This window comes from Zerene cesonia, unplaced genomic scaffold, assembly GCF_012273895.1.
Source record: "Zerene cesonia ecotype Mississippi unplaced genomic scaffold, Zerene_cesonia_1.1 Zces_u005, whole genome shotgun sequence".
NCBI classification, from domain to species: Eukaryota; Metazoa; Arthropoda; class Insecta; order Lepidoptera; family Pieridae; genus Zerene; species Zerene cesonia.
Window position 1 is genome coordinate 1,713,397 of NW_024045135.1, and position 12,855 is coordinate 1,726,251.

Sequence of the window (12,855 nt, forward strand, 5' to 3'; positions counted from 1 at the left end):
ACATTATTACCAATTATTATCGAAGTTTTGTCGAAGAAATAAACGACGTTTGTTATATAGCTAAACGCCACCTTGCTATAACGAGTAAACCAATTATAATAATAAACAAATCCTAGTTCTTACAAATTTACACAAATTACACCATGTAAAATTAAATTATGAAAATGTAAAAATCCCGACGCCATTTTATGGCGGCCATCTTAGATATGACAATTTTTATAGTACATGGTATTCCACTAGTCAGACTCTTTTATATTGTGTGATTATTGGGGGAGTCGTGTAAAAATATTTAATCCAGCATTTTCTAGCAGCGGCTGTCTTTGACCAATTTTCTTCAAGGGTTTTTAATAATACTATATTGTTCATCATTTGATCAATGTACAAACAAAGTAAAATCGGTATGGCTCAAATTTTAACATATTATGTAATATTCGTATTAACACAAAATGCTTAACAAAAAATAATTTCTATTTCATCACAATTATTTCCACTATTGTGAATCCTAACTCAATGAAACGCCATGCTAAGAAAAACTGCATCATTCGTCACCGCCAAAATTTCCGGACGTTGATATTTTAATACTGCTGCATGCGTGACCTAATTCATGTTAAAAATATCACGTCTCGTAAAACAAAGCTGTATTTTTGATCTCAAAGCTTACACTCATAAGCTAGGGTAATCTCAATTAGCCCCACCGCAGAGAGTTCCGTTTCCACGAAAACTTTGCAGGTGAATATAGTGGGTGAAGGATGATTGGATTACCTACGACCCTGCCTGGAATTAACTGTATTTGGACAACATTTTGAGAACTGTGCATTAAAATTACGCTATTTTTGATTAAGCTTTCACTGAGAATGAATTCGCTTAAACGAAATGTCCGGCTATATTGTTATATTTTGTTTGATAACATTTATTCTGTATATAGTAACATTAGACTGTTTTTTTATTCATTAGTAAATAAAGAGATAGATAATGAGAAGATAAAACTATGTAAGAAGCGCTTTAGAATCATCAAAATACACACATATAAATTATTTCATATAAGTTATTCACCAGTTTGTACAGCGAAGAGCCGACAAAAACGCCGTGGTAAAAATCACAAAAAAATTGTTATATAAAATAATAGTGTAGTAAAGGAACTGTTCTGTAAGTGCCGTGATATTTGTATAATTTTGATAAAGATGATGATAACTATTTAGAGAAAAAAATTAGTAATAGTCAGAATAAGTAATATTTTAAGAACACTACGAAATACGATACAAAAAAATTACAGCATGAAACATGACTCAGATCCACTTTATTAATCAAATGTTTTTAGAACAAAGTGATATACAACGGTACTAAGATTTTATTCCGTCGTTTGGCCGGCCTAATTAACCTCTAGACCTCATATAAGACACTTTTATGATCCACTACAACTATAAAGCATTCCAAATCTGTACTAAACTACAATGCGAGTGACACGAAATCACCTCAAAGTAAACTCGAACCGCAGATAATATGCTAGCTTCACCAAATAAAGATTCATACCTATTATCACCTAGTACTTTTTTAAGCCCATATCCCAAAGACAACTCCGACAAAACAGTGACAAAAAACCCAAAATATCCGTAGAATTTCCGTTTTGTTCACAAATTCCTCTTGTGTATTGCGAGTGGGACAAAACAGTGAAATATAACCGAATGTGCAGCTCCGTTGCATAAATTATTGGCTTCGATACGAATATGGGACGTTTCGTGCTGTCGTAGATAGGGCACTGTATGAAATAGCTGTAAATGTCGCTTTGACCACCTCCTCGGGATAGTGTCTAGCATAATTATATGCTAGACAATATATATTATATTGTTACCTTGATACACTGGGCTTTATCAATTGGCTAATTACACACGTGCTCGTAAATAGATCAAATGAAGCAGAGTAAAATAAAACATTATACTAATATCAGATTTTTTGTTTTGAAGTGTATATAAATTTTAAAACAATTCATACAAACGAATATGAATTTTTTTTCAACACCTTAAATTCATAATAAATAGTCCAGGCGTTGCAAACTGCATCATGTAATGTGCACAACATTTGTTACTTCACTATAACATGCGTCCATGTTAATAATCTTAGCAATAAAGCGCGATTAGCGCCGCTCATTCATATACTATACATTCTAGCTATAAACATATCGTTTTAAATTTGTTCAACTCAACTTCCCGCCGCAAGGGACAGCACACGGTAGGTCTTTGCCAGCTATAAAGGCTATCTGCCGTATAGTGTACAGTCACTCCATTATTGCTAATGGGTGACGTTTAATTACGTGTTAAACTTTTAGTATTGCATTTACGACGCGCTGTCACGATGCTTTTAAGAACTGTGAACCATATTTTATCATGAGCTGATTTTGAAATCGAAGTTTACGATCCAGAAAATGGTTAATACCAGATATCTTCGAGAAGCCTTTTTGCTGGGATTTTACAAGAAATCAAATAATAGAAAAATTTATAATTTCGAATATATACGAACTTACATGGAAGATTTTTAGATTGCAGTTTATTCAATTCTGTTTTCGTTTGATTTATTTTAATGGTTGAAAACAGGCCAACCATTGCAATAAATCAAAAAAAGAATCAATTGAATTTTCTAACATATTTTCATTATTCATGCTGTAGATTCGGAGTCTAAAAATAAAAAAATAATTTTATTTGAATTTAGATTAAGGTACATTTCCTAAAAACATCTAATCATACAATATATAAAACGTATTTAAACCCCACAGTAGATATAATTGTTACGTACTTCAATTTGCCAGTTTCATACCGGGTACAAACAGCGAAGTGGCTTACGTTTTCCGCGGTGTACTTATCAGATAATTCAGAGTGCTCGCATCAAAACAATAACGTGATCGAGTTACTGAATCTCAATGTTGACAACGGCACTGTATTTACGAAAGCTCGTCGCTCCTGGGGAGATATACTTTATTGAGAGACATGTTAAATAAAAGTCTATTATGGTATTTAAATAATCATAATGTTTCATATGTTATAAAATAAGGTCCAGGTCTGATAATCCGAAATGAAAGAAATCAAGACTACACAATTCTATTTTAAAAATTTATTTATTGGTTTTCAATTTACAAATATGTAATACGCAGCAACGATTTGAGTAATTCTAGTCAGTTTGTACTTTCATAATTCTAGTTTAAAACAGTAAAATTGACTTTTCTGTACGGCTAAATGAAATCAAATGAATGGTAGCAAACCGTCAATTATTCTGTATAGTGGGAAATTATCGGATTGTTCGTGTGCGACGACGGTAAAGGGTATTTGACCCGAGGTTGCGGTGTCGGCGGATCACAGGCTCAGCGTCTGATACCGAAGCCCTTGTTTGCTTAAGGACTTAACTGGAATACCTCGCACCACACGACACGATACGACGCGGTGTCGTGTTTCGTGAACGTTGTTTCGTAATGTCGATGGTATTATAACTGTGTAATATGACGATTCAAACGTGTTTCGATGGTAGTCTAGTTGAATGAATAAATGTTTGAGTTTTGAGATTTTTTTTAATGCGTTGGTTTTATGAGATCTTCGTGTACAATTAAACTAATTAAATTGTAGATTAAATATTTATCTGTTGTCAATTTAATCATTTAATAGAGGTGTTTTATTTTTCAAGTTTAACTTTAACTTCAAAACATGCGTAAGTATTTCATTAAAAAAGTGTTATATATTGTACTATAATATTAATAATAGTTTCACATAAATAAACCCAACTCTAAGCCTTTGCTTCTCTAAAACTTTTCATGAAATTACTCTGATTAAATGTGATTTTGCATTACAGAGTATAAAACGTTATGTGTACAGAGTATATAACGTATATTAATTAAAACAGCTGATGACTATATAACATAGCAATATTGTATATTGAGCTGTAATCATTAAAAATGTTATGTTATATTTTTGACAACAAAAAGTCCCGAGATGTAAAGAGATCTAAGCTAAATATTTAATGAATGAGGTAAAACCGAAGTTCCTCTCTTATCCTCTTGGATATATTTTCTCCAAAGGTAGTTTATTGTTTTGCTTCTGATAAAACGTAAACACGAAGCGTAAAGTCGTAATTACTTGTTTTTAGAGGAATAGTTATATTTAAAATACCTTCATACACAACACTAAATTAATCAAAAAGTAATACTAAAAAAGATATTGCCATATTCAGGCTCCAGTTAGGGCTAAGGTTTTGAGGGTTGAGGGTTCAATGCTTGATTCAGACTGAAGAGAAAGTAAAAGATGAACATCTAGAAAATTTACTACAGAAAGTTTGGAACATCCTGTCCAATATAGATTTCACAAGGATTCCTTTAAAATTGTGAAACGCAGCATTAATGAAGCAAAACATATAAAATTTTATGCTAACCTAAAAATGAACAGTCATTTGAGTACCACAATAAATATATTTCATATCCCTTTAAAAATATTTTGCCGGTAATATTATGTTTGAAACGCCTCTTAAAACTTTAGGAGCAATGAAAAAATATCTGGCGACGAAGTTATGTCCCTCATTTCAAATTATTTTCACAAGAACTTACAACGATTCCTGTGTGGTTAGTTTCTTAATTAAGGTTGAGGATTCTCACAAGCTTAAATCTTTCGGGAGTATTTCGATACATAATAAATATAGGTGAAAAAACTTAAAAAAAAAACACGCCTTAATGATAGAATCAACTAAATTGTCTTACTTGCTCTTATACAAATTATACGTATGAAAATTATTCAATGCTGGCGATTCTAATCAAGATAATAAGATATGAAATTATAAATTATCGATTCTTGGCAAAGTTTTTAATTAAATCTTTCACTTGAAAATGAATCAAAGTCTAGTTTAAAGGAGTCTGATGAACATACACACATTCAGGTAAAACTGATAAAATAGTGTTAAAAACTAATATGAACACGGAAGTTTACAAAGATTCACGGGTAATATCGATAAATCTGTATAGATAAATCTAGGTATTACGCAAGCAAAGCTTTGGACCGACGCTAGTCTTACATAAAAACCATCTTTGAATATGCCTATTCACTAATTTTTTACGAAATCTTAGTAGCTATCACCGCTTTAATACATATTCATAATCGCACATAAAACAACTCAATCAAAGCATAAGTATTGACTGTCTAAACATAAAATTGTACAATGTATTTTGTATTTTCAGGGAAATCCAAATACGTGTTCCAGTTTTTAGTTCGCACGTGTCTCTGAAAAACAAGAAGCGAAGCGCTGCTTAGAGCAATCGGATACCTCGCTCAAAGGGAAGGAAGTATTGTCTATCTGCTGTAAGGTGAGCACAAAAGACTCAACTTCGATGTAATTAATCTTCTAATCTGCTAGTTGTTAAAAGTTTAACACAGTGAAACTTTGCATTTGTCAGCTAGCATCTTGTGAAGGGTTAATTATAGTCTTTGTTTTTCTTAACCCTGCAGACTTCTACGCTGTGATAACAAAGAAAAGCGAAGCGCCAAGTTTTATAAGTTTCAACTTTGTAGGTGAGTGGTAATGAAATTTCTACAAACAATTACAGTTTGAATATTTACGTCCTATTTTTAAGATCTCATATTAAGTTACACGAATAATTGACTACATCAATCGTGTTGAACACAGACAGATCCTATAATTAACCTTAGACACGTCTATAATTTTACACAGTTGATCGTGGGGCATCCGAATATTATCTTATATTTCATAGAATTTATAAAGATGTATAATATATCAAATATAACTAGCATCATCTTAACCTGATCCAATGATGAACGATCATTTCAAATTTTCCATCGACCTATAAGAGTTATCAAATCAATAAGCCATTATGTAATAGTATACTGTGAGTAGTACTGTGAGTTATATAGGAACTTCCCACAGTCTACCTAAGAATATACGCCAGAGCGGGGAACTGAGCAGGTTGTTTATCTGATGGTAAGCGATCACCATCGCCCATTAACAATACGCTGCCCTCTATTTAAGGGGTAAGGTATAAGGTTACGACTGGAAAGAAGGAATGGACTGAGAAGGGTGAGCACTTTATAAAATTCAATGTGTAACTCACGTGATAGTAGCTGGCGGGTTGGCGTGCACGAGGCAGGGCAGCCACACATCTGCCCCGCGCCGCACGCTCGCCTCCCACGCGCCGTGCAGCAGCGCGCGCGGCGCGGACGGTATGCTCATTGCTGTAAATATTGTTATGCTATAATAATGATCATGTTTCACTCGAAACTAAACATAAACAACAAACTAACATGCAACATCTGCCAACCCGCACTTGGCCAACGCGGTGGATTATAGCCTGAACCCTATGAGAGGCCATAAGCCTGGAAATCAAGGAAGCTTGTGTCCCAGCAGTGGGATATGGAGGCTGATGATGACGTTGTTATAGTTTATGAAGCATTCAAATCGATCGATAAATTTATAAATGGATACGTCACAATCTTAAAACATTTACGACCAACGTGATATAATATTCGATAGACATATGTGATTTGTGTCTTGTTTTATAATTACTTCTTTACTTTAGTGTATAGACACTTACGAGACACGTCTATATTGACGGGAGTGCTCCTCCGCCGTTCCCCCGTGAGGGAGTCGAGCACGGAGCAGGAGTACTGCGCCCTTGAGTCGTCCGCTCTCACTGAACGGATGATCAGCTTCCAGCCGTCATCCACCACCAGTGCTGGGCCAGCTGGAAAAAACATTATGTTGAGAATTGAAAAGCTAGTAAGCTATTAGACAAAACTCAGGTCAGATTGAAAAACTTGCTCCTATTTTTAAATCGGTTAAGATATAAAATAGCAAAACTTTTTGAAAGAAGAAAAACACAACACAAAAATAAAAACTGATTGTGCTTCTGAATTTAAAGTATAAATAAACAAATAATAGAGGTTTGTACTGTATTTATTTAAATAATTGTACACACGAAAAGCTTTTGCGCAGACTGCGTCATCCCGCGGGAAATTATTTTAATTTGGGGAACAAATTTAATAACAACGTACAATCAATCTGTATAGACCAAATAAATTGTTCGAATTAACGAAGTGTTCAAACAGTGAACTGGTTTAACATTGTGTGACTGGCATAAAATTAGTTATATCTTTAGGTATTCAAGAAAATGGTAGCCTAAAAAAGACTAAATAATATAATATGATTCCGAAACCTTTAAAATAATTGAATGTAATCTCTTCCTCGTTACAGTTTACCAATTAAATTTACAGTGCGTTTTTCGTTGATTTTATCAACAAACTGATAAAAGCTTTAATCATATAGTACTGATGATATTATTAGTATTTGTCATTGTGTTATTTTAAAAAATTGAAGCATTCACATTCCATAACCTTTAGTAAGATTAAAATTCTGCAATAAATACACATATGCGTAAGAATATAATATTAAACAACGATACGAGACGACTCCCGGTAGGGACTTCACATAAATAATTAATATATAGATTACGGAATATTAAAATTTTACATAAAAATTTAAAGAAATAAATTACTTTAGAAAAATTAATTAACCTCCTTCTAGACTTTAACTTTGAGCTGCATAATTTTCTTAATTATTATTTTTTTCACTGACTTAACACAATCTATTTATTTAGTTAAAAGTAACTTTGACCTACGTCCATTGTTAAAACTATTTCTTCCTATAAAATCAGTCAAAAGTGGTTTCGAACTGCTGAGTTTGAACTGTAACGTATTTGCCCTTGTCGATGTTTGTCTCACGTGTGAAACGGTGACAATAACTGCATCTAGTGATCTATAACGAAGTATCTTACACAGCTGGTCCCCCGCAGACACCACGCTGTCATCCCTGTACCACGCGGCGACGGTGGCGTGCTCCCGCACCGCGGAGGGCGCGGCGCACGTCAACACCGCCGGCCCTCCCACCTCCGCTGGCGTGGACGTTGCGTGCACCTGCCAGTCTTGCCAAACCACTGGTGAAAAGAGAAGCGTTATTGAAGATATTGTATGAACATTACAAAACATTACGACGTATATTCAGAGTGCAAAATGCATTGGCATTAAATCTCCGTACAAAGGAGCGATAGCGTTCATTCTTAAATTAAATAAAAAACAATCTGTATCTCAATATTTTATCATCAAGAACGTAGCGCAGATATAACTGATACATTAGTTAGATATCCAGTTATAATCGCTAACATCTAATATTATTCCCTATTTAAGTCTTAAAATTTCAAAGGAGAAAGGTGAAGCGCATACACTTTGTAAATATTTTTACAAGAACATCTCTTAGAGCCGTAACTCATGTGCCACGTATGATATTCTATAAATATTTTATGTTCGCCAAAATACAGACCCGTAAACCTCTTAGCTAAGACCTTGTTTAATATTCTGCGCTCAGTCCCAAATCCGACTACATAATATGAATACACCACGTAGTGGGAAATAAAACAAATATATTACACGGTACAGCTTCTTCATGATGTAAATCTTGCAAATATTTAAATTACTTGAAAATATACGACAATGTTTATAAATGTTAAAAATAAATATTATTTGATGTAATACGTAATGGCTCAAGGATGTAAAGTTAGTATTCTACATAGTATAAAGCAAAATCGCTTCCCGCACGTGTCCGTAAGTAATGTAACGCATACTTTGATCTATAAAAATACACAAAGGAATTTGATGGGGTTTTTTTAATTATAGAGTGATTCAAGAGGAAGGTTATATGTATAAATATCATTAAACTTCTCCGAATTTATCGCGTGCAAAGCCGCGGGCAAATGCTAATTTTTATTACAACTCGAAAATAATATTATTAAACTTCATAATATGTGTATAAACCAGCTTTCCACCTACACGATTCGATAAAGGTCATGCTATGGAGACGGTGTAGAATGCAGTGGGAAACTTTATAATCCTTTCGTTCAAACTTTATCTTCTTTTCACTTTGTACAAGATCTCATGTCTTTCTTCCAAGATTCCACCAGTGTATTCAACTTCTTTAACTAATAGATAACTTGTATAGGTTTAAAATTAGTCAGTTTGAGATTTCCAACCAAATTAATTATTAAGAAAGTAAGAAGATCCATTTAACAGTTAGTATATTAGAACTGACTAGTAAATGAGGAATTTAGGCAAGATTATTATAGTTATTATACATCATCATATATAATACATTAAGAGTTAGGTTATTCAGAATCTCTGAATCCCATTTGAAGTGTAAACTTACTCCTTTCACACTTACTTGTAACAAACTAACCTACTTTCTCCTGAAGCCAATTAACACCGATTTTGTAATATTACCGCTCGCTCGTAACCCAATTAATATTTCAGGATTAAATTGCTTTCGTTTTCATACATAGGTATACATATATTATTTAATTCTTTGACATTTTACTGTATTTGCATATGGAAATATATCACACAACTCACGAAGTGTAAACCCAAGACATACTTGATTCTCTACTTATAATGGTGTACCACATGATACAGATGTAAATCATCATCATCATCATCAGCCCATATATGTTCCCACTGCTGGGACACAAGCCTCCTATGAGGGTTCAGGCCATAATCCACCACGCTGGCCAAGTGCGGGTTGGCAGATGTCACATGCCGTCGAACTTTTGATTCTTCACCGTTTTAAGCAGTGGTGAAGTTATCCACATGTGCAGATAAATTGAAAAATCAATTTATTTCCTGCACGCTCGTCCGGTCTCGAACCCCGACTTATCGATTTTGAAGTACGAGGTTCTCACCACTGAGCCACCACTGCTTGTACAGATATAAATGGATTGAAGTAATAATAGTGAAATCATTATAGCAAGTACGTTTAACTCAGCCATCCGAATGAATTCAGGCATTCAAAAGAATGTCCAAGATTACACTAATTCCGCGGACTAATTGATAAAGGTCCCGTTAACTTTGCTCAGTAATTCAGCTCTTTTCATTAAAACAAAATAGTTTTTTTTTGCTGATAATTGAAAGCGCCGTTTCAAAGCGTTATAAAAGTTGCCGGTTCACTTTTTAATCAACCGAGAATCGCGGCTTGTACTCAAAGTTTTTCACTGAGGAAATTAAATTTAAATATTGGTCAAAGTTAGAGAGGAATGATTTCTTTTAGTAACGCCTCTTTAATATTGATGTCCATTCAACGAAAATTGTGACAAAAGAAAAAAATGTAGACTTGTATTATACATATTAACTACATTTCATTTTGTATCTCACTAAATTGTTGTTTAGTTATAAGAACTCCACTTAGATACGAGAAGCTCTCGAATTTAAAGAATTTGCTAAATTTATATTCATAAAGAGGCATATACATACCCGATGAAAAGAAGTTCTTATCTGACCCGTAAAAGAAACAATTTCTCTAACCTTTCACCCCTCGTCAGTCTTATTTAAAGCGCTTCTTTATTTAGCATAACATAAATATCCGTATAAAATGTATCCATCAAATTACCATTCCTTGAAAGCTACGCGAAGACTGATATCTCAATTAAGGTTCCTTGACGAGCTTGCCGGTACCCTCGCAGCCTTTGAAGTATCAATATAATCAGACCCTGATGAGGTCCACGTAATTCGGATAACAGCCAAGTTTCATAAGAGTCGAATTTTAATTCGAAGTCGTTAAGAACATTGGAAACATGCGGGCAAGTGTTTCGACAAATTTCATAATAAACTAAAATGTTTTGTGGAAGATGGGCTATTTATGAAGACGGAATGTAATGGGAGAATCGATGGGATTTTATTTTATGTTGAGATATGATATAGTACTATAATTAATTAATTTAACATTTAAGTGCCTAATATCCATATAATGTTCAGTTTTTTAATGTAATAATTCATTGGATATGTGTGTCAATGTTATCGTATTTAGTCATATAAAAACCGTTGCGTCTCCGTGTATAATTTTCCGTCGTATATTTTGCTTTTTAAAATTAATTCAAAGTTAAGTTTTAAATAACCGAAGTGACCTTACCTCGGGTCGTGTTTAAATTTGAAACTCAACGATTCAATTAAACTTGCCTCGTTTAGGCCTTTCTGAATATTTATATTGCATGTACTATTTTTAATAGTTATAAATTTTGACAACTTGACATCGATGTGAAATAGAACAAATCGAAAACGGATGCAGTTTATAAAATAATATGATAAAGTATTTATCAAGTGCTAATAAAACATGTTTTACCATTCATTTCTATTTTTTTTTTGTGTGTAAAATTATTAATTATTCATCAATTTATAATACCATTAACTTGTATCTATACCTGTATATTATATTCTATCACCCAAGGAAGCTTCTAAATACCACATTTCATCAATATTTGTTCTGTATTTTCAGTGATTGACGGACAAACATCCAAACAAACTAACTTGCACATTATATTAGTGTGATGTAATATAGAGATATGATAAATTTTTTCATTAAATTAATTGGGTTGAATTTTAATTTCATTTCATTAAAGTCTCACAAACATTAAATTTAACATCTCTAGGAAATTGTTATTTTTGTTGTTAGGGAAGAAAGGATCGTAAAGCCTTATACTGACAGGTGAAACATTTGAGGAAAATGTATCTTATATATATTTACATTTATTTAAATTCACAAAGTTACAAGCGTGAGACGAGTTGCTCTTAGTCTCATATGTTTTATGCGAACAAATTTTATATTGTATTTTGTAAAGATAGGAACAGTTTAATTATTAGTTTAGTGTATAGTTATCTGCTATTCTGCGTATATGTCCGTAGAAATATACATTGAAACAGATCAGCATATTTATTGTCTATTAAAAAGCATTGTTTTTTCATGACAAAGAAACAACCCAAACAATTACAACTTAATAAAAAAAAAGTGAAGTCCGTGTCCCCTACTGGGGTATGGGGCAGATGATATACATCTGTTTCACTGATCGATTTTCTTTATGGACAAGTAGGTGATTAGCCTTCAGTGTCCTGCCAGACCGAGACTTTTTTTTGTTCCCACTGGGAATCGAACCCAGGACCTCTCGGTTCTACGCTCACGCGTTTACCACTGTACCAAGGAGGCGGTCATAACTTAATAAGATATAGATTATTATATTCTGTACCTACTCCTTACCTTTCCTTATTGCTCCTCCACCTCCTTCTTCCTGCGATATACAATTATATACAACGCGTGTAACAGAATATTACTCTCGCTCAAAACTGAGCAGTCCGCGGCGCCACCAACCAGAACGATTTAATTGGTTCACAGGCAAGTACAGTTCAAATGTTTTCCGGTCTCCCTTATTACAAGGAGTTTGTATCTCACGCAAACGTTTATTTTAATTTACGTGTTTTTTAATATAACACACCCGTATAATTATAATGGGGGTATAATAAAATCTAATTAATATAATATATAATATAATATAATAATAAATTTATTTCTTATCAAATTACAAGATTTTACTTAATTTTAGACATTTACAATAAATGTGATAAGTGGCACCCGTTCTAGGCTGAGTTCAAAGAACTCGCCTGTGTGGACAGGCACCAGCTTCTATCCTTACTACAGTTACATTAGTATGCCTTTAATTAAAATACATCATAATATTTATAATTTTCTAGATATGATATAGACAAGAAGTAAAATAGATATTAATGAAATAAAACAAATAAAATAAAAAACCTGAGTGTGTGTGAATGATTGTGTGGATGGGTGTGTGTATATGTGTATGTGTGGATGCTAGTGAGTGTGTGTGTTGATTGATGTGCATCAGGAAGTGTTAGTAGTAAAATTATGAATAGTAACATTATGTTTATAGTTTAATTTTCAACAAGTTTTCAGTGGTATCATATGAAAATTCTTGCAGCCATTTACTGACGGTTG

At 33.3% G+C, this 12,855-nt stretch overlaps 1 protein-coding gene across 1 annotated transcript in view; it reads right to left on the reverse strand.

The window, feature by feature from the left end:
• LOC119838845 (Down syndrome cell adhesion molecule-like protein Dscam2) overlaps nucleotides 1-12,855 on the reverse strand; it is a 112,903-nt gene that overhangs the window by 40,538 nt on the left and 59,510 nt on the right. The window contains exons 5-7 of the mRNA XM_038364985.1: nucleotides 7,811-7,969; nucleotides 6,572-6,721; nucleotides 6,092-6,212 (exon numbers count right to left, since the gene is read on the reverse strand). Of these exons, the coding sequence (XP_038220913.1) occupies nucleotides 6,092-6,212; nucleotides 6,572-6,721; nucleotides 7,811-7,969 (430 nt within the window). The remainder of the gene's footprint in view (nucleotides 1-6,091; nucleotides 6,213-6,571; nucleotides 6,722-7,810; nucleotides 7,970-12,855) is intronic.